This window comes from Anser anser (genome assembly GCF_964211835.1).
Source record: "Anser anser genome assembly, chromosome: 4".
Taxonomy (NCBI): Eukaryota; Metazoa; Chordata; class Aves; order Anseriformes; family Anatidae; genus Anser; species Anser anser.
This window is the reverse complement of record NC_139724.1, coordinates 1,088,224-1,113,525: the sequence shown is the minus strand read 5'-3', so window position 1 is coordinate 1,113,525 and position 25,302 is coordinate 1,088,224. Positions and strand designations below refer to the sequence as shown.

General features: G+C 38.9%; 2 protein-coding genes across 8 annotated transcripts in view; one reads left to right on the top strand and one right to left on the bottom strand.

Moving 5' to 3' along the window:
- Positions 1-13,367, bottom strand: part of PRSS12 (serine protease 12) — a 43,462-nt gene extending 30,095 nt beyond the window's left edge. For 5 of the 6 annotated variants that reach the window (XR_014583602.1, XM_083834189.1, XM_083834186.1 and 2 more), the window contains exons 1-4: positions 12,754-13,367; positions 6,499-6,642; positions 4,455-4,593; positions 2,026-2,204 (exon numbers count right to left, since the gene is read on the bottom strand). Coding sequence is in view for 5 of the 6 variants with exons in the window: in XM_083834189.1 (XP_083690315.1) it covers positions 2,026-2,204; positions 4,455-4,593; positions 6,499-6,642; positions 12,754-13,258 (967 nt within the window). In the remaining variant the exon portion in view is untranslated. The remainder of the gene's footprint in view (positions 1-2,025; positions 2,205-4,454; positions 4,594-6,498; positions 6,643-12,753) is intronic. The other variant, XM_083834190.1, reaches the window with a different exon arrangement.
- LOC310898756 (bifunctional heparan sulfate N-deacetylase/N-sulfotransferase 3) overlaps positions 1-15,788 on the top strand; it is a 382,477-nt gene extending 366,689 nt beyond the window's left edge. The window contains exons 24-29 of one of the 2 annotated variants that reach the window (XR_014583604.1): positions 2,030-2,178; positions 6,281-6,528; positions 6,727-6,864; positions 7,050-7,127; positions 10,198-10,293; positions 14,459-15,788. The gene's annotated coding sequence lies outside the window, so the exon portion shown is untranslated. The remainder of the gene's footprint in view (positions 1-2,029; positions 2,179-6,280; positions 6,529-6,726; positions 6,865-7,049; positions 7,128-10,197; positions 10,294-14,458) is intronic. The other variant, XR_014583603.1, reaches the window with a different exon arrangement.
- The last annotated feature ends 9,514 nt before the right edge of the window (positions 15,789-25,302 follow it).

Here is a 25,302-nt window from a genome sequence, read left to right as displayed (position 1 = left end):
AAATTAGCAAGCTTCCCCTGAGCTCCACTCTCAGAAGATGAAAAATATTATACAAACAAGAAGCCGTACTGCTCTCGAGTTTCTTAAGTGTCCACAGATACTTAGGACCAAGTACTACACCCTGTCAGTGGTTGCATTTCTACCAATAAGGGCAAAACTGGTGCTGTACAAGCTTGGTCTCAGAAGACAAAATCTGTAAGAGGCAAAAAATTCTTTCATTGCCACAGAAGTAGAATTTCACCCTCATGTTTTCATGTGAAAGCATGGAAATCTCATTGACTATAATGCCTCACTTTAATTGTGCAAGTATTGTGTCCTTCCTTAACCTGTCAGCCTGTTTCTGAGATGTGGTTTCATTTTTGGTCTTTTCAAATAATTAGACCTTTTGTGGTGCAGCAGGAAATGTTCTTGGAAGCATCACTTCCACAGAAAGCTATAACAGAAACAGCTTAAAACCATGTAAAAAAATTAGTCACTTTTGTATTTAAAAGATTATTTCAAAGTTTAACCATATATAGCATTTGAATGGTGTACAATGTGATTCATTTTTGCGTATGCCTTCCAACCAATTAATGCTACTATTTCATCTATTTATTGGCTGAAATAAAAAAATCGAGGGAATTTCTCCAAGTCTATCTTACTATTCAGTGGTGTGAAATGTTTTTGTTGTTGTTGTTGCTGGGTTTGTTTCTTTTGTACTTAATTAAAATGCTAATGCCAGTAAACCCTGCAGAACAGGCAACTTCAGTAAACTTCATCTAGTCTGCAGAATCTCAGGATCAATTTAACTAATTTCAGATGTCCTGGGCTCTGAATTATTGATAATCTTGCTTTCAGCATTATTGAAACAGACAAAATGCCTTCAATATATTTATCTAAACAAAACAAGCTTTTCTGGTGAACATTTTTATAAGCAGAAGGAAAACCTTATGATCAAAACGTATAGTTTTCCAAATGTATAGTTTTCAGTTTCTTTAGGCAAAACTGTTTCTCTTGCCTTGGCCTTCAAGTTCTTTCCTAGCTTAAGGATTTTTCTTTCCTCTACACTACTGTTTTCTAAATTAAGAATAAAATTATGGTTTGGGAAGTCATTCATCAAAATATTCCTGATGAATAGTGGAGCTTTAGGACAAAAATGCATCTACCTTTGGGTAGGAATGCAAGTAGGAGAGGAAAAGAAGCACAGGGTTGGCTGCAGCCATACAACATGTTTTGCTTACAGCTGAAGAGACTGCCACTGCAAGCTTCTCAGCACTGCCAGCCTTCCTTGCGGTCAGCAGCATCTTAAACCTGGTGGCATAACTGCCTATTTAGGTGCTGTTTATCATGTCAGTTAAAATGATATGAAATACCTTAAAAGCCTTGGTAATACGTTTTCCTGGTAATATCACTTGATTTGTATGAGTGATGTGTGAGGTGGCAATCTTCAGGTAGGAGACCTCGGAACTGCTGTTTTAAATGTACACAGAATAGGACAAAAACTTTATAGCTTTGTGCAATGCCAGCCACAGTTACAGTAAGGAATGTAAGCCCAGGACTCTGATATCAGACACTTCTGTACTAAAGTTGTGTTTAGCCTCTGAGTGAAATTGGTGCTCCTCCCTATTGTTCAAGAAAAGCTAACAAATTGATGTGTAGCATGTGTGGCTACCAAAGAACCTCTGAGTGAGTAAGTAAATAAATAAATAAATAGCATGAGAGGGATAAACGATCCTACTTTTACAGCCAGAAGTCCCCTGGGGGATTCTAGCTGCTTCACCCTTCCTCACAACCTGGATCTCAAACCAACAATTTGCTTCTTGATTATAAAAAGGTAAAAGGTGGTTCTGCTAAGTTGCAGCTTGCACAGCATAGTGGAATCTGAAATAGTTAATGATGCTATGAGTCAATCTGTTTAATTTCCTGTTCCAAGAAGTCTAACAAAGTTTATTTATTTAATAATGATTAATTATTACTACTTCCATTTAAATAAGGTAAATACCATATTTTTTTTTGTTTTTTTGTTTGTTTGTTTGTTTGTTTTACCCAGGGAAGAGCTACACATGACAGCCGCAGCCATTTTTTGAGGACATGTTCCATCCTGCCAGATGTCTTTTTCACATGACAATATAGTTGCTTCATCACCACGACAACGCACTTCGCTCCAGTAAACAGGAATAAGGCCCAGTCCAGAAAATGGTATGTGTTTTGCTGTACCTTTTTCACTGTAAGAAGAATAATCAGGATGTTAGAGTTGGGGGCAAGGGGAGTGGAACATTTGTTTGTGAAATCTGTTCATTCCTGGTACTTATATACAAATCTTGGGGTAGAAAAGAAAGGGCTTTCTTGAACAGTGTAAAGTCATCACATTTTCGTACAGTTCAGCATTGTCTTCTGCACAGAGCAAAGTAACAGTGTTACATATGTGACCCAGATCTTGACATTTTATCATGGGATATTTTAGTATACTGGCCTGTGCTGCTGCAAGGCCAGCCACATTCCTGTTCTCCCAGTTCTTAACTACAAAAATCAACACAGAAGTTCCTTCCACAGTCCATACGTGAACCTACAGTACCATACCGCAACAGATACACTTCCAAGAGAAATAATGCAGAGGGGCCTTTTTCTCCCTTCCCCATATGCATGTCATATAATATGGTTATGCTACAGGGCTTTAAAATCACCTCATGCCGCATTAGGTCAGGCTCATGTCCATTATTGTCTTTTCAGCCATTCCCATCCATCCATCCATCCATCCATCCATGCATCCATGCATCCATCCCCTGAACATTTATAAACAGCTTCCTTTCCTTCCCAGACTGAATCTACTTACTGAATGTTCTTATCTTCCATATAATGCCCAACAAAAATAAATTAAAAACAAAACCCAAGTATTGTAAAGTCAAAGGAGCAGAAAAATGGAAGCGCCTGAAAACCATCACTAAAACCTAGTGAATTCACCTTGTGGTGTATAGATCCACATTTCTGCCAAATACTCAAGACAACATAAACATAAACTTTCAACTACATGCTATTTCAAATACTTTCAAACACTTGCTTTTTTTTTTTTGGCCTGGATTCAAGTTTAAGACATTTCTGTTAAAAAGACCCAGCCATTTACCCATATCACTGAACTACTTTTGCTAATAACAGTCTTGTTCAACTGAAATGTTTATTGGAATGGGATGGATATGGATATGGAAGGCAAAAAGGACTTAAATTAAAATGAGGAAAGGAAATATTGCATGTAGGCACCTAAGTCATAAGCAAAATCACAGCCTCCAGATGGCTGAACTTTTATCCCATCTAATCCTTGTATTTTTTAAGTTGGCATGGTGTGTCCAGATTAATATTGAACATTATAAAACAGCTTAGATATTGTTCTGGCTTGCAGTCTTAAAAAGTGGAATAACAATTAGGAATGCCACAATGCAAATATGGTATCCTAGCCCCTGCTGCTTGTAGCAAACATAATCACTTCTTTGATATGTAACTGCAAGAAATGTTAGTAAGGCAATAAATCCAGCCATACTTTGTGGCTTATTGAGAAACTGCAAACTGAACGGAGTTCTAAGGGAGGATATCCAAGTAATATTTGTTTGCCTAACTTGGATAATATTGATTTTCTAGAAGCTGAATTTGCATTTTTAAAGCTTCCTGAAGGCATGGGCATTTTCTTCCTTTTCCTCAGTTTCATCTTGCTATTGGAATTGCAGCATCACTATAGGCATTATCTAGAGTTGAATGACTAAATTATGTTAAAAGGTCCTGTTGATTAAATCCCCTCTGACAGCAGAGGGAAACAGTGGTCAATAAGGACAGTGAGCTGTTGGCACAGTTCAGGGACTTTCAAACACTGCAATATTACCCTGACCCTATAAAATGTTTTCATGAGAACGTAAAGCTGCAAAATTTGATTTTTTTTGTGTGTTTAGTTATCGAGGTGTAACAGTAAAAGTAAACCATACAGATTATCTAGTTGCAGGAAGATGCACACAGCAAAAATACCACATTTCCCAAAAAAATCTAGGATGCCTCCCAGATGTCTTTTGGCAGGATATTATGGACGATTACCAGGGTAACACCATGCTCCTGGAAACCAGGAATATTCCTAAGATTAGGAGGCCATGGAGAGGCTAATTCTGACCACATTTACATTTTTATAGACTCAGTAACTTAACAAGAGCTGCCCTTAATTGACACTTACAAAAGCGAGATTAGGATCAGACCTCATGTTTCTGTGCTCATGGACATCTCCTGGATGCCTACTAAAGCAGATTTTGTTTTACTTTGAAAGCACAGATCTACCCTTCCTCTGCTCTTCGTCAGATCCCACACACAGCTTTCAGATGAAATACTGATTCACACAGTGACCTCTTTGAAATACAACACAATTTAAAGAAGCAAAAGATCACCCTTTACATTGTAATGTCATTAAAATAAGTCCACTGACTTTTACTCAGATTAAAACTTACCCAAGTGCAAGCTGCCGACATATGACTGTTGCATCATTATTGTCCCAATGGCTGCCACAGATTGTTCCCCAGACTCCATTCAAATAAACCTCCACTGTGCCTTCAAACTCATTCTTGCCACCTTGAAGTCTCACTGACCCTAGTTAAAAGAAGAAACTTAGGTCTCCAAGATGCTCCATCGCTCATTTATCCTACATAATAGATTCCGAATCTGTTTTTCCTTCAGCAGAGTGAATTCCTGTTTCATGCACTACCATCTTACTTTGCACACTTGTAAGCTAAGAAGTACTCTGTCATATCTAACATATATATGTGATATATAAAAGCAGACAACCTTATTCCATAACTTTTCTGATTCTTCTGATGCTACAACCTAGTTAAAGAGCTAACCACCAAAAGAAAGTATGTACAGACTGTATAATCTCTACCCAAATGAGCAAAATCTATCTACATGTGTTACGCTTTTATCTTCCACATAAGTCCATCCAGCATAAAAAAAAAAAAAAACACATAGCTTTTGCTCTGAGCCATGTAAGATTATGTATGTCATGTATGTCAGTAGTTTATTTTAGCCAAAGAATGCATTTGTTCATACTTGTTCTCAGACAGGAATACACTTGATGTAGTTCTATTAATTCATGAGGGGTTTTAAGGAAATTCTCAGACAAAACAAGCTAAAAACATTAGGAATTTTCTAAAATAAGTGAAAAAAAAAGTCTGCTTCTTGGGAGCAACAACACACAAATCCAAGAAAATTAATAGATTTTGCATTTTTATATTACAGTAGTTTTACTTGAGGTGCAAGATGTATTTGCTGTTGAATGTAGCCAAGTGGCACTTATAAAGGTGGGAAAAAGCTGATTATAGGTCTAACTCTACAGAAGCAGAACAAAGAGTCAGAACAGTAATTCAGCAAGAATGAATTTCTGTTAAATTATCAAACAGCCTAATTGTTTGCATTAATATTGCCTGAAATCTCAGTTAATCCATCTGCCTCTGCTCTGTGATCTACTTAAAATCAGAAGCTATGCCATCATCCAGCTTGCAGCATTTTTAGCAGTAGAAAAGTCAACGTTTGTCCCTGCCTTCGTTGTATATGTGTTCATATATGAGTATATAATAATAATTATAATAATAGCAAAAATAGGTTGATCTACTTTTTCTTCTCAGCTTTCACTCAGATTGTGTTCTGGTTTGAATTTAGTTCAGTATCGTTTATAAAACTCCCAAGCCAAATGACTGCCAAATGACTTGAGGAATTAATTAACCTCAAATTTGATTCTGTGTGTCCCTTTTTGCCTCCTATTTATTTTCTCAGCTGTAACTTACTGTGCAGTAAATTACAAACAAAAGTTATTCAACTTATGTTACAGGGTGAGCTATCATTCAGCACAGAAGATGATTAATGGATTAATTATAGCAACACTGTAGACATATTGCTTGTTGTTTTTCTGTCTTTATAGTCTTTCTTTTCATGCTTCTCTGACACATACAGACAGGCTCTGGAATTTTGTTTATTTCTGCTCATCACCAGACTTTAGTGTAGACTATTATTTCCACTTCAAATATCAATTGTGGTCATAGCAAAATGATTCCTGCCATTCCAGAAACTGTTTGAAGATGTCGTCTCCAAAAATGAGTTTATTTTTGTACATGATTGCTTAAGGTCCTGCATGACACCTATTGAAATAGATACAGTGTTTCCTGAGTACACATTATACAGCATTTCTACGCAAATATTTGGATAAGGGAGTACTAGACGATTAAAATTATCTTCTAATGCCTCCATGGCAGAATGTGGCTAACTGCTCTTTCTATACTTGCAGAATTCCCAATGGCAACAATGGAAGAATTTATTCATGTACACAGAGTAAAAGATGATACCAGAGATAACTTTCACACATCAGCAAGTCTTCCCAACAATTAAAAACAAAATAAATGTGAAATCCTTTGCCTGTCTAATGGAAGCCTCATGAAAGAAGTCTGAGAAGCATGGAGATCTCACTGTGGACACGTACTGTTAAACAAAGAAAACAGACTTTACCCTGCTGCCCACTTGCCCAGAGAACCCCAGGTGACTTATGGTCCTCCTTGAGGTGGAAAAACATACTACTGGTATCAGTTGGTAAGGAAGGGACAAGGACTGGAAGGGACAGAGCCTTATTTCCATGGGCCTCTGTGACAAGACCTATAGGAAAACAAAAAATGAAGGATTTAAAAAAAACTAATCTCATATCTCAACAAAATATTTTGGTTTGCCTTTTTCCTGCAGATCTACAGCTGCTTATAGGAACACCAACATTCTTTGAAAGACAGTAGAATATATAACAGACCTCTGTTTATCTCACAAGAAAATACAGTAAAGAACAAGCTACCATCATATGGGAAAAAGACAATATGATTATTAAAGGTAAATTTTTAACAAATTTTAAATATTCTTGATTTTAACCTATAATCTCAAAGGAAATAAAGAGAGAGCCTATTCTTACATGTAACTAATATTAAACCTTTTATTACGTCTGAACTATTAACTGAATATATGGTATAAGAAAACTATTTCTAACATGGTTCCATTGATTCATACTTTTCTCTTAGGCTGGTGTTGATATCTACAGCTATGCCTAACCTAAAATATCCATGGCAAAATCCAGCATTTGCTCCTCAGGAAAAACAGTAAGTAAAGCCTTTTTTTAAAATAAAAGTTGAACCTCCCCTCAAAAGGTTGCTTAGTATTTTACGAAGCCCAGACTAAGTGTTTCTTGCTCAGTATTTCAGCACTGAGTCTAACAAAAGTAAAATGATACAGTACTCTATAAGTTTCATATGCACTTTGAAGTATGTGTTAGCTTATGATGTCATAATTATGTAGCAAGCAAACCAAAGAGCAAATTAATGAGAAAATGATTGTTCTGTAGTTTATTCAAAATGTTGCAGTATTCAGCCCCTGGTGGTTATTTTACTGGATCAAGAGATGCATTAATTACAGTAAAATGGATACCTCAAAAAACAGAACTTTAAAATATATCGCTTTGCTTCAATAGGTTATTTTTCCTTTCCAACAGACTTTCCAAAACTTTTACTTCATAACAAAACAGATTTATTTCATGTGCAAACGGATCATAGGGAATTGCAATCTGACCAACATTATCTACCATCATGTATATTTATGCTATATTACTGTTATTAGCTGATGACTCTATCTTTGTTATTAAGAATGTGTTAGTATCTTCATTGTAGGGTAGTCAGTGTTTGCCTAGTTAAAATGAGCAGGAAACACTCTTTTACTTCATAGGTAGCAAGAAAACTAATATTTAGTATGATCAAAAGGATACCAGTTAAATCTTAATTTTATTAATCCTTAATTCTTAATTTCACTGGTTAAGTCTTCTACTATTACATTTTAACACCACAAGTCCATACTGCACTTCAACACCTGTGTTCCAAGTGGCTTCCTTCTGTGCTCTCCCTAGGGCAGCTCTGCAGAAGAGCATTTGAATTACTTCTCAGCAAACAGGTCTAGCTTCAGCATATGTAATGGAACATCTAGGTTTCTGGAGTTGTAGATATGGCAGAATCTCAGATTTTTTCAGCTGCAAGCTTTGGGCTGGTTTGGTTGCTGAAGAAAACTAAACATGATGGGAGCAGAGCCAGCACAGTAATATCTATTCCGGCTTGCATGCAGTGCTCTGAGAAATGCACACAGCTCAGTAAGGTGTCAAGCCTCTGATTGAAGTGCTAATCAATCCCTCACTGCCTCAGCACCAAGCTCAATAACAGGGAATGCAAGTGAGTACAGGGACCCTGCCCATAGCTCTCAGTGCCCTCCTCAGCACTGGTCAGAAAGAGGAAGGAGCCCCTGCAGGAGAGGTGAATTGACCCCACAAGAGTAAGAGAAAAGGACACATGAGCACAAAGCGGGACTGACAGGCAGCTTTAGGACACATATTGGGGTCTTAGGATGGCATTCACTCAGCCCTTTATTGAAGAATACAGATTTACCGTCTTCACAGAAACTCAATCATTTATATACGCTCAAAATGTGTACACATTTCTTTCAATTATGTTCTGCCCGAGGTTACTGATGGTCAATCACGTTGTTTACATGCAGTCTGGTAATTTTAGTTGCCCTGGTATCTGCCCAAGTCAGAATCTTTCCTATCTGCTACCACTGTTTAAAAGAGATTAAGTTATACTTGCAAATGCAAGGAAGTAAGCGTATCCAGTGGGTGCTGCTGAGACTTGCTCAGCAGCACCTGCCATATAGACTCAAGCTGAGACACAGCAATTAAAAAAAAGAAAAAAGAGGAAAACTGCTCAGCCAACTTTTAATAAACTCCAAAAAGAAGTGCTTCAAAGGAATTGTGCTTTATACAACATGAGTGGTCCACTTGGCTCTTCTGCTATACCATTCCCATGCCCAGAGATGCTGGATAACTTCAAACCCTATTTTATTTTCTACATTTCACTGAGAACAAGCATTGCTACTATGTGTGGCTGAATTGAAAATAGAATGAGAATCACTTCCATTTTTACTTATGTGTAAGTACTGCAGTGATAGGGTTTATGATAAAGGTGTACCAGTATTTTCTTCATAACACCTGTGTTCAAAGGCTTGTAGTTTGGGTATAAAATGTAGATTTTCAAGAGTAATCAGAAGGAGAATTTTCCTGTGCCTTCTCCTCTGGTGCTACATTCAGAGGTCTGAAGGAAAGCAAAAGAAATATTACAATTCTGGAAATTTGTAGAAACAGCAAATGTTATTTTTGCTTTAATTTGCAAGTTGTTACGATGTGGGATAGTGCCACAGAAAGGCCCTGCACTGATAATTCATCTCTGTTGCCTCACAGTCAATTAACTAGGTATAAATTAACACTACGTGTAAGGGTCGCCCATTGATACATGCTCTATATCTCGCCTAACAACTTCTAGTATTTCCAAACACTAGTGGATTCAGAATACATATAAAAGTGTCCCAGTTTCAGAATTAATTGGACACATTGGTTTGCACAAGGTTCTTGAAAAAAAATCTACCAGCATCATAGGCCCAGTCTGACACCAGTTCAAATAAATGGAAACTCTGCTCTCCTCCCAGGGCCATCCCTGGATTAAATCAAATAAAAGATTCCTGTTGACTTCAGAAAAACAATGGATGATGCTCACTGTAACCAGTGCAGTTGTCCACCACTTTCAGTCTAAAATTATAATTCTTTTCTCTTGGTAGTTACACCTTGAAAAAGGGTGCATCCATCAGAACTGCTTTGTAAGATCTACTTTAGTACACAGCATTATTGCATACTCAAGGAGCCTTATACGAGGAGTTTCATAAATATTATATATATTGAGTATGTAATGTGCTGACTTGGTTCCTCTGTAGCAGTGAGGTTCATCATGTCAACAACCAATGGTTTAAGGCTCTGAAAAAAAACCACAATGAAATTTTAGGAATGTAATGGGTTCTAAAGGATTGCAATTATCTTATGTGATACAGAGCTGTAGAAATTGAGGGGGGTCTCATGCTGTGCAGCTGTAATAAGAAAGTTTCCAGAAGAGCTGCTTCAGTCTTAGAAGGAGAAAATAAACATTCACGTTTAATTTTTCATCTTTTTTTTCTTTAACCTTATGCTAATAATTAAAAAAAAAGTCCCAAAATACCTTCCATCAACTGCCCAGACCATAGTGTAACAAGTAGGGAGAATAATCTGATGTTTAAACATGAGCCTGAGGCTTGATTCTTCTCTCCCAGAACTTTTGTGAAGCATTATTTGATTGGCATTAGTGGAATTACCCTGTGATGAAAGAGATTCAAATGGAAAGACTCCACACTTGGGATGTTCTGGAGGTGTGTATTTGATTTCCAGTTCTGACACTGACTGGTAGTGTGACCTCTGGCAAGAAATGTACCCTCTCTTTTATTGTTTCCCCTTTGTAAAACAAAGAAAAACAGTTAACCCACTTTACTCAAAGCGCTTTAAATTAGATACGTAACAACATATCATGCAGAATACTGTAGCTACATGCCACATAAACATTGTGTGGCAGCAGTTGCTTCCAGGCGCTGACAGGGACTTCTGTTTTCAAGCATAAGTAAGGTACACACAGCTAAGTTGCTATTAGCAATGCCTAAAATTCTAAATTCTGCTAAATTGTAAATTTTGCTGGTTCTGTGTACAGCATACTCTTGTACTCATTTATTTTCCTCTATGATTTCCTTGTTTAATCATGATAATTTATATCTATTTGTATTTGGTTTACTTGCTTTCAAAGATTGAATAAGAAATATTACCCAGATGCCTCTCATTTTAGAAGGAGGAAATAAAACACCAAAATATATTATTTTAAACTATTAATCTGATTTTAGGCTGGTGTCGTGGTATAATTGCAAAGGCATTTTTGTTTTGTTTTATTTTCCAGCATTAATATTAAAATATAAAGCTCTTTAATATATTTGCATGCACAAAGTTTAACCAATTAACTTTGCATATTAGTCTTAATATTTAAGCTAGAAAATCCAGGAGATTTGCGGTTAGGGCTTTGAACACAGTATTGTATTTAGTTATTGCAGGTGCCCAATAACTGAGTGTGGGCTTCCTCAGCACATGTACTAACGCAACAGATGCAGGAAGATTATCTCTAGTCTGTCCTCTAGCTATAAACTGCCTCATAACATTGCCTTGCTTGCATTTCTTTGCTTCTTGTGAGAAAGAAACATATTTCAGGACCAAAGTTATAGTAATGTCTATTTCTGGTCAAACGGCTTGATGTATTTCCCTGTTCCACCTTAAGCCATTTCATACATTCCGTAATTCTTTGGTTTCCCCTCCACAAAGACTTTTGAGTAGACTTTTGGCCCATGGAAATCACTGAGAATTTACTGCTGAGTCCAAAAGACTCAGAGGGAGGAAAACAAACAAACAAAAAAACTCTGAAAAGAGTGAAGAAACATAGCTAAACCCAAATCATGCAGCATTTTTGGCATTTTTTTTCATGATCAAGTTCTTACTGAACTTACAGGGGATTCTAGAATTTGCTCCAGTAAGAGTACAATCGGGTTCTTAGCAATAAAATGATACATTATTCCTCACTCTGGTAGATTAGTTCAAAATCCTTACAACGTACTTTGTAAACCAGACTGGACGATTCTGGAAAAAGCTATAAATATGATAGACTAAACTAAAGAAGCAACTGTGGGACCCTTTTTCAAACTGAGACCAGTTAAAGGGTGTGAAATCTTCTGGATTCTTTTCATCTGTGTCTAGTTATCTGTTTTCTGCACCATGGCATCAGCTGCCTGGTATTCTTTCCCAGGAAACATCTGTAATACATAACAGCATTCGGTCTTCTTGAAGGAGTACAGCATTGACTTTGAACATGGCTTTGGAAACTGCGTTGTTTTTTTAATGCATAGATTAACACTATGGACCTCGGTGCCTCCATTTGCTCTTCCTGTGATACTCTATACCAATATGTATAATTATCATATTGTTCAAATTATCATCCTTTTTTCAGCTCTGTATCTGATACGCCTTCTTAGGACTATCGTTGAAAGAGAAAGATAGCCATCCTCTTCAGGGATTGGAGAAGAAATTTAAAGAGAAAAAAAAAAGGAAAAACTTCCACAAGAACAAAATTATTAATACCGGTATTAGTAATTAATGCCCTTGTCGGTGTTGCAATATTATGAAATATGTAAATGGCAGGGCAACAAAGAAGAGAGTCTTAATTTTCATTGCAGCAATTATACTTGATCGTTTTTAGTATGTGTATAGATAGGATGCAATTCTTACTTAGGTAGGAGATAATACCAAAGAGATGCAGAAGGCAATGTTTCCACCCAGTGAAGTCATTCCAAACCCGCCTGTACGTAAATACATTTAACTCCACGGAGGTGCTAAAGACCCAAACCTACGGCTGCCCAAGTGCCCAGGGGCTGGGTGCTGAAGCGGCAGCACGACTTCTCTCGGCGGGGTGCGCACACGGGCTTGCCGACCGCCTCCTCGCTTTTCCCCCCACATTTCGGGACAGAGAGGGAGGGAGGGAGCCCGGCGCCCCGCGGAGGAGCGCCCCAGGTCAGAAAGTCGGGATCCGGCCGTGCTGGCCAGCCCTGGGTAGCCAGGCAGCCCGCGGCGCACTCACGGCTGCCCGGCGCCGACACAGCCTGGGGACAGCGCAACGCGGGACCTGCTGCCGGGGCAGCCGCGGGTGTCAAAGCTGGAGACCCCCCGGGCCGCCTCCCGCTCCGCTCCGCTCCCCGCCCACGGGCCGCCCGGCTCCGGGTCCCCCCCGCCGCCCCCCGGCTCACCTCGCTCGCCCTCGGCAGGGCGCCGCCCGCTGCCGGGGCCGCCCCGGGGCCGGGGCCCGGGCAGGGCGCAGGAGCTGCGGCGGCCCCGCGGCCCCCGGCCCGCCCAGCCCCGCTGCGGGAGGCCCGGGGCCGGCGGCGGCCGGGGGCAGGCGGCGGGGGGCGGCGGGGCCGGGAGGCCGCCGGAGGCCGGCCCCGGCCCGCGGGCGCCGGGCAGCGCCCCCAGCACCAGCGCCAGCAGGAGACCGCCGAATGCCATGGTGCCGGTGCCGCCGGCTCGGGCCCATCGCCCCCTCGCACCGCCGCCGTGATGCGAAGGGGGGAGGCGGGGCCGCGGCGTCCCGCTAATCCCCCTCCGTCCCGCCTCCCCGCCGCTCCCCCGCAGCACGGCCTCGGGGGCGCCTCGAGTCCCCCGGCCCTTCTGGCGCCCTGGGGTGTTGGAGGGTTCGCCAGGAGCCGAGGGGGAGCGGGCAGAGCCCGGCCCGGCTGTTACGGGGGAGACATGCATTTAGTGGGGCCGCAGGTAGGGCTGCGGGCACAGCGATGGAGAGAGCCATCAAACAAAGGGGCTGCGAACAAACGCCGCCGGGAGCAACGTCTTCGAGGGGTCAGGTTTATCCCGTGTGCTCTGAATAGCAATCTGCTTACTGCCAGCCGCCGCGGTGGTTTGCGTGAGCTGATCATCTCTGATTTCTCCCTCCTACCGGCACGGCCGTCAGTTAGTTTCACCTCTGTCTTGTATCGTCCAGCTAAACAATACCATACTGGTTGGGCTGTTTGTTATCCTTTATTTACCACCGTTTCTGCTCTCTGCTGTTCATTTTTTGCCAAGTGTGACTCTGCCTGATAGAGCACACACCCCTTATTTGCCAGTTTGTCTGTCCTGTGAGTTGTCACATTCACCTCTGCAGAGGATCTTTGTCCTCTCCAAATGTTTTTGGCTGAGAAGAGCTCACCTGGCTTCTCTGTGAGCTTATCATTAGTTGCACAACCTTGCCTTGTGGCAAGGGTCTAAGAGAGCGTGCTTCCTGCTTTCCATGCAGGACCCCAAGTAACACCATTAAACAGTGGTCTCCCTTCAGCAGCCTTCAAACTGCTCAAAAGGGGCTGAAGGCTGCTTTGCCGATTTAAGCTTTTGCTTATAAGGACAAAAGAGCACCAGTGCTAAGGAAAAGCAGGTACTACAGCATTTGGTATCACCTGTATTTGTTTGAGTTGTGCTGATCTGTGATTAAAGTATTCTTGTGACAATACAGTTGGTACTTTAATCCCTCACGAAGTTAAAGAGCACTCTGCTAGGGTTTCTACAGCAGCGTGACAACTATGCTGTTGCATGTGTCCGTTGCATTTCTGGGTGGGTTTAAGCACACAGGTTGGTCTTGCTTTCTGAGTTTTCTTCTGAGGCACATGTGTATGCATTAGTTTAGAAACTGTCAGGACTGGCAAGTGTAATTTGGTCTCAAAAAAAAATGGAGCGTGTACAAGATACTAGCCTGAAAGCAACTCATTATGGCCATTCTTTAATTGTCAGCAAATTCGTTGCTGTCATGGCAAGTCGGTTGCTTTCATTCTTTGGAAGGATGGGTTAAAAGCATGTTCAGCCTAGCTGATTAAGGCTACCTTCACTACCTAGTAAACACTTTTTGGCATTACAATAACAGCAAAATTTAATTTTCCCTGACCTAAGCTCTTTTCTCCCCCCCTCTAGCCTGGAAGAGGCAGGGTTCTGCAGATCAGCACGGGAGCAAGAGAGCAGATGAGTGTGATGAATCTTGTAAAACCCTTCAGGCAAAGCTTTGAGTCTGGTACTTATTCATGTATTCTGATTTCATTTGTCTCCCCTAGGTGTGTGGGCCTGCAGGAATCTCACATGCAGGGAACTTCCTTTGCCTATGTAGGGTAGGGGAATTTGTATTTTAGGTTACAAAATGGTACTTAAGTGGGGGGCATGGAGGGATGGGAAGAGAAGAGGTTACACAGGTGAGAAGGTTAGGAAGCAACATCTTGAAGAAAAGAGTACTTATCATTATGACCCCTTTCCCAAGATGCGATTCAGGTTTAATCGGATAATCCACGTGCACAGGTTCAGACTTGAAGATTTTGATTTTTATCATGGTTTTTGTTTTTGATGTAATCATATAAGGGGAATGAGCTACAAGAAATACTACTTTTGTTAGAATTTACATATTAGGGACTTAGTCCAGTTTCCATTTAAGACACTAAGTAGGCAAGGCTCTTTTCTAAAAATCCCGGAACTAATGGAGTCTGGTTTTCTCAGGTTGTATGGTCTATGCTTTGCAGCTTCTGTCTTGGCTAGACCATTGATGATGGTCTCCCCCATTTGGTTTCTCATGTGTCTGAACTGTGCACACGTGCATGTTGCAGTCCTTTCTGCAACCTACAGGTGCCATATATAACATCACTCTCATCTGCTCGACTGCCTACTGTTATTACACTTGTAAGAAGCTCATTATCTCTGTGACTTCTGCCTCTGTCACATTTCTCACAATCGGTCAAAAGTTAGTGGGAAAAGTGAAAGCAGCAGTTACATGGACAGACAGTGTGATTTGCAGAGCCTTGATTCTTTTGGACATCACACTGAAAATAACAGTAAGAATTACAAGTGTGCTTAAAAAGAAACTGCGTTATGCTTTAAGGGTAGACTTTACATTCATGTATTTATAAAGAAGAAATAATGGCTTATTATTCTGATATAGCTAGGATTCTTTTAAAAAGATACCAATACGAGATGTTCTTGATGCTTTTGGTTGCCTTTAAAGGTTTTTGTTCTTCTATACAAAACTGATATAAATTCATTCACAAACTGAATTGAAAAGGAAAGGAAAGGAAAGGAAAGGAAAGGAAAAGAAAAGAAAAGAAAAGAAAAGAAAAGAAAAGAAAAGAAAAGAAAAGAAAAGAAAAGAAAAGAAAAGAAAAGAAAAGAAAAGAAAAGAAAAGAAAAGAAAAGAAAAGAAAAGAAAAGAAAAGAAAAGAAAAGAAAAGAAAAGAGAAAAAGTTACGTTTGCTCAATTAGAAAAATAGGCAAGTAAACCTCAAATGGTCTCAGTGGATCTCGGAATTCAATGCAATTTTGATCCTGAAATTACAGTATCAAACTTTTCAGAAAATGACGCAAAATGTTGAGAAAATAATACATTTTTTAAAACTGTGCTAGTTCTATGCCCTCAGCAACATTGTGAGATTTAAAGTTAGTAATCTGTATTTAACAAGGCCCACATTTTTATACGGAAAGAAAGGCTTGCTTTGGTCATTTTACACTGGTAGAGAAAATAATCCATTAAAATGACATTACAGTGGGTGAACTGGCTCCATTTGAAACCCATAACAATTCTGCCCTTTACAAAACATTTCCAACACTTAAGCTTAGTATTTGGATTGCAGCTCCTATGCATGGAGGTAGTACTTCTTGATAGCAGTCCCATGGAAGCCCATCGAATAATGATTATGACCAAAGTTAACAAATCTGTGCTACATACCTAAAAACTTCCATGAGAGTGATTGTAGGAAATCATCTACTAGAATAGGTCTTAATTTGTGTGCAATGCCACAGGGTTGGCTGCTTTTTTCTCTCCTGGTATTTGACAGTCCAAATACCAAACTGTTGATAAAACAAGGAATCATAAATAATTCATAGGTATGAACTGTATAATCTGACTACTTCAAAAAAAAAAAAAAAGCCCCAAACACCTGCTATATTTCCATGCATAGGTTCATCATATTCATCAGATACCTGAGAAATGCAAATAACAGAAATACTCCCATAATACAGCAGCAGCATGGGTTATTCACATATGCAAAGCTTAAAAGGAAACTTACACAAAAGCTTCCTTTTCCCTAATAGGCACTAATGTTCAATAAATTGTTCTTGTGAACAGGTGAAGGTATCTGATGTGTGGGTTACACTTGCAAAAATATAGTAGTCCTTCTGCATTTGGAAAGCATTTCATACTGAGCATTTGAAACTCAGCTGGAGAATCAGCCTAATTCTGCTCCCATTCAAATCAACAGCAAAATTCACTGATTAGCCTCTTCCTGTGTGCAGTAAAGCTACTTACCTTTATCTTAGAGTGGCTCGTACAGTGTGCTTTCAGCATAGATTTTAGAAAAGCTGAGCATTTCCAGCTGTTGGTGGAATTCAGTTAAAATACTACTGACAAACGAAGTCCTGAGTCGGACCTATTTTACTGCCATGGATGCCCCTAAGCCATGGTATTCCCTCCTGTATTCCCTCTTGAGCAGATTAGAGGTGAAGAGCAATGTAGATGTGAAAGATCAGAGCGAGGGCTGACCTAAGGCAGTGCAGAGGAAAATTCAGTCCCTATATAGAAGTTCTCCCAGGAAATAATTACAAGTACAAAGCAGAGAATGTAGCCAAACAGCTAGGCGTAACACATACTGAAATGATTTTCAGAATATCAACCTAGTAATTTCTTGCTATCGTTTCTTCTCACTTTCAAGAGTGCTGGGTCCGATAGATCAGCCGCTGGAATCAATGGAAAAAATTATACACGACCTAGTGGGCACTGAGTGAGATCAAACAGCAGCAGACAGGCTCTGAAGACAGGATTAGGAGAGGAAGCAAGGCTTCACATAAAGGAGATTTCCGTGGTGAAAGTGGGCCACAGAATGGGTGCTGTAATGAGTCAACATTTTTAGGGTATAAATCAGCACTCGTATAGAATATTTTTATTCAGTAATCTCATTCTTTTTAACAAACACAGGCAGCAGAAATTTGAAGTCCTGCCAAGTGTGAGTCAAAAGTAATTTGGGTTCATACTTATATGGAAGAGAATAGGCCTTTTGTCTGTAATTGTATATAAGGTCCATAGGGTGACCCCACATTACAGAGGATGTAACTGAACAGCCTGCAATTGATGAGGTTTCCATTACCACATAACGCAGTGCGCACAGGAATGAGATCACAGAAAAACCTTTTTTAAAGTGTCAAGTATTTTCTTGTACAACAGGATAAATTCATATTATAACGTAGGAAGTACCTCAATTTCCTGGAACAATTCAATACATAGGTATATATATACGTGCCTGAAACTGGATTATTCAGGCATCCGTGAAGTGAATTTAAAACTGAAAAGTAATTGAATCTTGCAAAAGCGATGAACACTTTTTGTTTAATACAGCGAGTGAAAAAAATGCTGAGATAACTGAGATAATTTTGATACGTCCAACATAACTGGATGTAATTTTAAAAGTATCATAGTTTTCCACAGGAAAAAAAAATGGTTATTTGGATAGCAGTAAAAATATAAAGATATTTGTTTAAATTAAAAATAAAAATAAAAATACTGCAGTCAGTAGAGTAGAGGCTCTAATTCTACAAATAAGTAACCTCATTCTTAGTAAGTTAACATCTGCATACTGTAATGTGTCCATGTGTAAAGTAGGCTACACGAGTACGATGTGTAAAACTTCGGATGGCTGAAGAAATAATTTATCCATGCTGTTGCTCCTATTTCAATCACACAGAGGAGCATACAAGAGGTCCAACATACGGTCTTGTTCGGGCAGTCACAGTGTGATGGTGTTTGCAGCAGGAGCAAGCCCCAGGCACACCTTTGTGTTCCTCTCCTCACCAGGCTGTTTGGCAGATCCCAGGTGTGCTGTGCCATGGAGACGTTGCAGCTGAGCGGGGAGAGAGACTCAAGTGCAAGATTTGGCGTGCACCAGCACAGCTGTATAAATGCTGCAGAAGTGCTGCTTTATTTCCTGGTGCTCAGAGGAGGAGGTCAATATGGCATCGTGTGCTGCAGGCTGTTAACTAGGCGAAAGGTGAGTTTGTGAGGCCATTCTATAAATAAGCACACATAAAGAGGAAAGGATATGCTAAAAGAGCATTTGGAATGGAAAATGACATTTGTTAACATTTGTAAATCTTAAGGATTTGCTAAAAAATGGAACTTTAGATGGAACTTTAGTTTCTAACGTGACTACCTTGGATACATATGATTTTGGGCACTTGATTCAGTCAGTCTGTCCTTTAAGGAAGCTCTGTGATACGTTCTGTGCTCATGCTGGAGAAACAACCCACTTCAAAAGAAAAAAAGATCAATAGGCAGGCTGCACCTTTGTTAAAATATTTAAAATTTGTTGAAATGTTTAACATTTTGGCTTAGATCTAAGAGAGATAAGGTGAGAAAAAAGGTTTTTTTGTTTGTTTTCCTGCCTTCATCATCATACAACATACATTTTAGATTCTTTTTTCATGTAGAAAGTGGCCTGTACATTAGTCAACATTAGGTCAGCCTACCATGGAACTGGGTGAAGCCTTTTGTATTCAAAACACCCCCTGTCAGTGAAGACAACTGTTTCACAGAGCTGAGATATATGACCTTCTACAATTTCCTCTGACATTCATGCTGTAGAAGGTTCCCTGGTGTAAACAATAGTTTATAAATGCAGTTTCTTAAATAAGTTCTTCTCTCATTAGTAATCCAGGTAGTCCTATCACTATTATTTATGTCTGGAATGGTAGCAGGTATCTTCTCTTTGTTTGGAATGAAAACATTTCCTAGTAATATATCTCAGAATATTGTACTTCATTGTTGTGCAATGAAATTGCCTATGAAATGAAAGTCACATAGCACAGAAAGAGAAGTCAACCAGGCTTGGATTGTGTTTTCATCTCTAACCTAACCCTAGTGTCAGCTTCCCACTAGCAGCAACGGAACGAGGCATTTCTCATTTTTCCTGCAAGGATTTCTCTGTTCTGCATGAAATCCTACAGCACTGTGTGTATAATGTATAAATAAATCTTTTTTTTCCATAATTTCAGAGGGATGCAAGAATAACTTATGTGCTGAGATAGAGTTAGATATATGAAGTGACCCTTCAAGTATTTGATTTATCTTAATTAACTTAAGATTCTGTTACTGGGAATGAGAGAGGATAAAGTGAGTCAGAGCTTTATTTTTACCGTTATGCATAAACATGCATAATGCAAGCATAATACATCCATATTGCAAGCATGTGTCTAATAAATTATCACTAATACACAATTAAAATATAACTAGCTTATTAAAACATATAAAACAAGCATAAAAAGGGGTGGAAAAGATAAATACTTATTGAATTAGGAATAGTTTTGTCCATGAAGCCATATTTAGCCTATTATAGAGCTTGAATTTCTGACTGTTTTTGATCTTGAAAAGCTGCCAGCACTTCAGATTAGCATAAGCCTTACCATAAGGGCATTTGGTCTACAAATGGAAGTACAAAGCAAGATGTTCCTTTTTCCATCATTCCCCTCCTCTGTGTATATGCAGCTATAATCTGGTCCATATGGTTTATTTATTTAACAGAAAAATATTTTGGGAGGTACCCATTTTTAAAATAAAAATCTGGTTTATACATCTGTAATTTTTATATATGCTTCTTCAATGTGATCTTAACTCAATAGATTTGACTTTTAAGACTCTGTAAAATGTCCTATTAACATAAAAATATTGCTATATTTTTCAAAAGAGGTGTTAACATGTTTCAGTACACATTTTCCCAAAGGGACACAGAAGTATCAAACGTAATTCCCCAGACACTTACTGTAATATAGATTTGCTCTCCTGTCCAGCTCCAAGTGCTGGAATATAGTTGAGGATGTGAGGAATTTCACATTTGTCCAAAAGTCGTGGTTTTCATCTGTAATTTTTGATCAGAGCACTGAAAAACTTTTAAAAAGATTTCACTACTGTATATAATTTGAGAAGTTCATTGTATATTAACTTGAAAACAATTAGTCGCACAAAGTTGAAATAAAAAGAAAGCAGGATTTTGCCAGTTCTTATTTTCAGACACAAATTATTTTTTCTATCAAGATTATAAAGAGAGACCTGACCTACCGTGGAGACATTGGTGTCTCTTCTGCTAAGTGTTGCATATTCTTGACTCCCCACTGAAACAGGTGTTTGGTCAATGCTGCCCAACTTTGGTCCTTCCTATTTTTAGTGGGTTTATTTGTTTGTTTGTTTTTTTAAATAACAACTTGATTTTTCTGGATAATGCAATTAAAATTCCATTTTGTTGTTGTTGAGGAATAAATCATGACAGCTGCATTCTCCTATCCTTAGTAGCAGTTTACAACATAAGAACACGTGAATGTTCCTGTTTCCCCTATCTAATGAAGGGAAAGCTAAGAAAACCATTTGTACTTACTTGATTCAGGGAGGTTGGGATTTGTAATTAAAAAATTAATCTTGCGCTACCAAGAAGAGATTCTAGAAATTTTAATTCTTCCCTCACAAGGGTATTGAAAGCACCTGGAAATAACCAGCACATGTTCATAATACATGTTTGTTACATGTTCTCTTTTGGGTTTGTATTGGAAACAGTAGGGCTAATTTTAAAATATTTTTTCTTTCACTTGCAATTTCAATTAGTTGCCAAGTTTCACAGTTAAGAAGTAGAGTGTATTTTATAAGTGTTTATGAACCATGTCCAGTTTGCCGTATTAGTTAAGAATTTCTTCAAAATCAGTGAATCTTCTCATGTTAGTGAATAGTTTTTGTACGTTACAAAGACAATCATTAGGTTGCCCATATTCTTTACAATTTTTTAAAATATAAATTTCCATAGCTCCTAGCTTGCTTTCACAAATATACACATATTTGCTTGAGCAACCATTGCACATTGAACAGTATTTTAAAGTGACACCTAAAGGTGTATTTGCTATTTGTGCCTCCTTTCGACATTTTAGTTGAAATTTTCAAATACAACTACCTAAGTTTTAAAATACATAAAATGAGGATACTATCTACCAGGTGGAAGGAGATCATGTATAAAGTGGGACTGACCTTGCACTACTGAACTATGACTCTTGGAGTTGGAACAATGCTGGCATTGCGCAGACCTGTTGTGTGCATTTACGCTTAGATTGTCTTCATTACTGCAGAATATGGAAAATGTCTGTCAGGAACTTTGGGAAGGGCATGGAAGGAAGGTGATGAAGAAAGTGGGCAGAGAAGCCACAATCCACTGCTGTAGCTGTTGGCAAAACAAACTGCTTTCTTATAATCTGCATTGTTGGCTTAATCATCCCTCATTCTTTCCTGACTTCTGACTGGTGTCCCTTCCTCTCTCTCCTGATCCCTCTTGTCCCATCATGATTTCCTCATTGCTATTTTTTGATAATCTACTGGCAATGTGGAATTACACATTTCAATTTAATAATTTCATGTTTAGTCATCTTGATTGGGATAATGATTTTTCATTAGGTAAAAAATGAAAATTAAACCCATTGGATTATGAAAACCCAAGGATTTTTGCCATGGGTATAGTTATACAAAAGATATATAGTGACTTCTTATGTTTTTATGTTGATCTGCTTAGCACACCCTTTTTTTTTTTTTGTAAATAAAATAAACACTGTGTACACATTACTTTTTGGATATTAGCCTTGCAAAATTTTTTTTATTTTGCCCAGTGCATCCTGGTGTGTAACTAAATCCTGCTAGACTAAATACACAGGTTTTATTCACTAGAAATACTAAGTTTATTAATTGTAAGTTCCCAAAACCTCTTGTTTTTAATATTATTCTTGTCCTGTTTTGGAAACAGGTTCGAGTTTTGCTATTAGTTTCAACAGAATCTTTGTTTGGCCATTAGATATCAAACAAGTAACTCCTGTTTGGAACTGTAGGAGATGGACTTGCAACTCAGATCATGAGTAGTTCATGTTTGCACCTTCTTTTTTCTGTACACATAGATTTTTCTTCCTGAAGCTTCCTTCCAAATTTCCTAGAACCCAGGAAAAGTAAAAAACAGGAGAATAACTTACTTCTGCAGGATTTAACTACAAGCCATCTTCTGGAGTAACAGTTTCATTGTTCAGATTTCTTTACTGCCCTCTGTCTGTACCTCTGGTACTTCTGAGGCTGTGTTGCACATTTGCTGGGAAAAAAAAAAAAAAAAGCAACACTAAAAAAAAAAAAAGCTAAGTCAAACAAACATTTTTTAGCTAGATCGTTTTCCTGATCTGGTTCGTTGCACAGCCACACAAAAACCAGAATGGGTTGTCATGAATGTGGAAATAAGGGGCTGTTAGTGTGCTGTAAACTTAAATAAGAAAGTATTAACATGTAGATAATGAAAAATGCAGGATTCATAGAAGCAATTAATTGATGATGCTGTAAATGCTCTGAAACACACATTTCAGAGGTTATGATTATTCCATGCTAACAATTTCCTGTTTGTCTGATTAAAGAGAGAACATGCTCTTTTATTTAATTTATTTGGACCATTCACTGCTTTTAATTAAGTAATTTATTGAGCATCTATTTGGGCATTATTTTGAGGTTTGGAATGTGAAGAATTACTAAGGTGAGAATAGTGATAAAATAAGCAACTTGGGCCTACTTCTCTTCAATTTTTATAACCATTTGTACTGATGCAAAATAAACAAGATTTTTTTTTGCTAAATGGAATAGATTAGGCTTGAATAGATGTCAGTACAACACAAATCCCAAATTGCTTTGAAATTCTACCATTATTTGGTAGTGTTCTATAAATAATTTATAGTGCTATAAATGGTTAAACAAAGTAGCGTAGAAAGTCTCCTAGAAGCTGGAAGTAGATACCAGTATGATGGAAGACAGGATTAGAATTGTCTCAACAATAGAAATAATTAAAAACATAGGATACAGTTCAGTAGAGAGAAGTGAAGGATAAGATAATCAGGAATAACCAGTTAAACAAGAAGAAGATGAGAAAACAGTTGGTTTCTTAAATCTGAAGGAGCAAATCTGGGTAATGGATCAGAGCTGAATGAAGTTTAACAAAATCATTTGTTGCAAAAATGAGGAAACCTGCACTGATATCCCTGAACAGGTCTGGAGCCTACAGCGCATACTACACCAGGTCTGTATTTCACACATCATTGCGGCTGAATGCCTCATTTTGTAAAAAAAGCCGTTTGAGAAAGAGGTGACTCGATCAGATGAAACTGCAGGAGGGAAAGAGATCAGAAGTCTCTGTCCACAGGACAGTAGGGTGAGAAGAAATGCAGCAGCAGTCTTCCCAGACAGCATGGACTGTTGGAGAAGAGAAACAAATTCTGAACGCTCATGGTGAGCAGCATGAAGTATATTTCTCTTGCTGTCTGTATGAAGTAGCAGTTATAAATTCCAGCAACAAATATTCAGACTGCAGAGTAGGCAAAAAAAAAATCTAACTGTAAGTACCATGAATTCTGGCATGGATTGCCCAGGGAAGCTGATGCATCTCCAGCACTGCACGTTTGTAGGTTTGACACAATGTTAGGGGTGGCATCAGTATGAGGATGAGTTAGACAATTTGATTCGTTCTTTTTGATGATTCCATGGTAAGGTTCAAGGACATAGAAAATCATGATGTAGTGAAAACACACCAGTATCAGTAATCAAGCTCATACCTGTAGATTGGAGTATGGTATGGTATATGCATGTGTGTAGCTCTTCTTCACTTCAGATGAGCAAATTTTGGCCTGATCATTATTTTAAAAGAAAAAAACAAACAAACAAAAAAAAGACCACAGATTGCAGACTAAGCTCAGAAACCCAAAAGGGTGGTGTGCACAGAAAATAAAGGCAAGGAACATCCTGCAAAAATACAGACTTTTAATTTGGAAGCAGTGTATGTATATAGCATAACATTTTCTATAGCCATTAGTGTCTGTAAAGATTAGCTTGTCTTAGCAACCAGTTCTAAAAACGGAATGCAAGCTCACACTACCTTCATCGTATCACCTCCAGGAGGAAGTGATTTTGTTACTGTGCAGGCACTTCCACTGTATTCATTACAGCCAACAGTATCAAATAAGCGTGCAATAGTATGGGATGGCATTTCCTTTTCCATAACATTTCCATAGATAGGAGAGTGTAACTAGTAATGTATTCTCTAAGGAGATAATAAATCACCTCTTGGTATTTTTTTAACAGTTAAAAGCTCCATCATTTTCCTATGATGTGCAATCACTGAGAAACGTGGATGTTGGAAGTGTTGCTTCTGCATTAGTCTGCAGTGTTCTAATTTCCTTTTCCTCATGTATCTTTCTCTGTTTCACGTGTGACCTGCGTAACGTCATCGGTGTGGATACTGCTTGTATCGTGGTACTGGGATGGCACCTGGCACCAAGATACTGGGAGAGGAACACCGTGCAGCATGTAACAGAGCTGAAGGTCGCTGTGCAGCTGTGGTGCCCACATCTTTTGGTCCAACAATTACAGGTAAAAATGGTCCATGTCATCGAGGCCCTGGAGCGTGTCCAGAGCGGGGCTACGAAGCTCGTGAGGGGCCTGGGACACAAGTCCTGTAGGGAGTGGCTGAGGGAGCTGGGGGTGTTTAGTCTGGGGAAGAGGAGGCTCAGGGGAGACCTTATTGCTCTCCACAACTGCCTGAAAGGAAGGTGTGGGGAGCTGGGGGTCAGCCTCTTCTCACAGATAAGCAGTGATCGGGCTAGAGGGAATGGCCTCAAGTTGCACCAGGGGAAGTTCCGGTTGGAAATGAGGAGACATTTCAGAAAGAGCAGTCAGGCATTGGGGCGGGTTG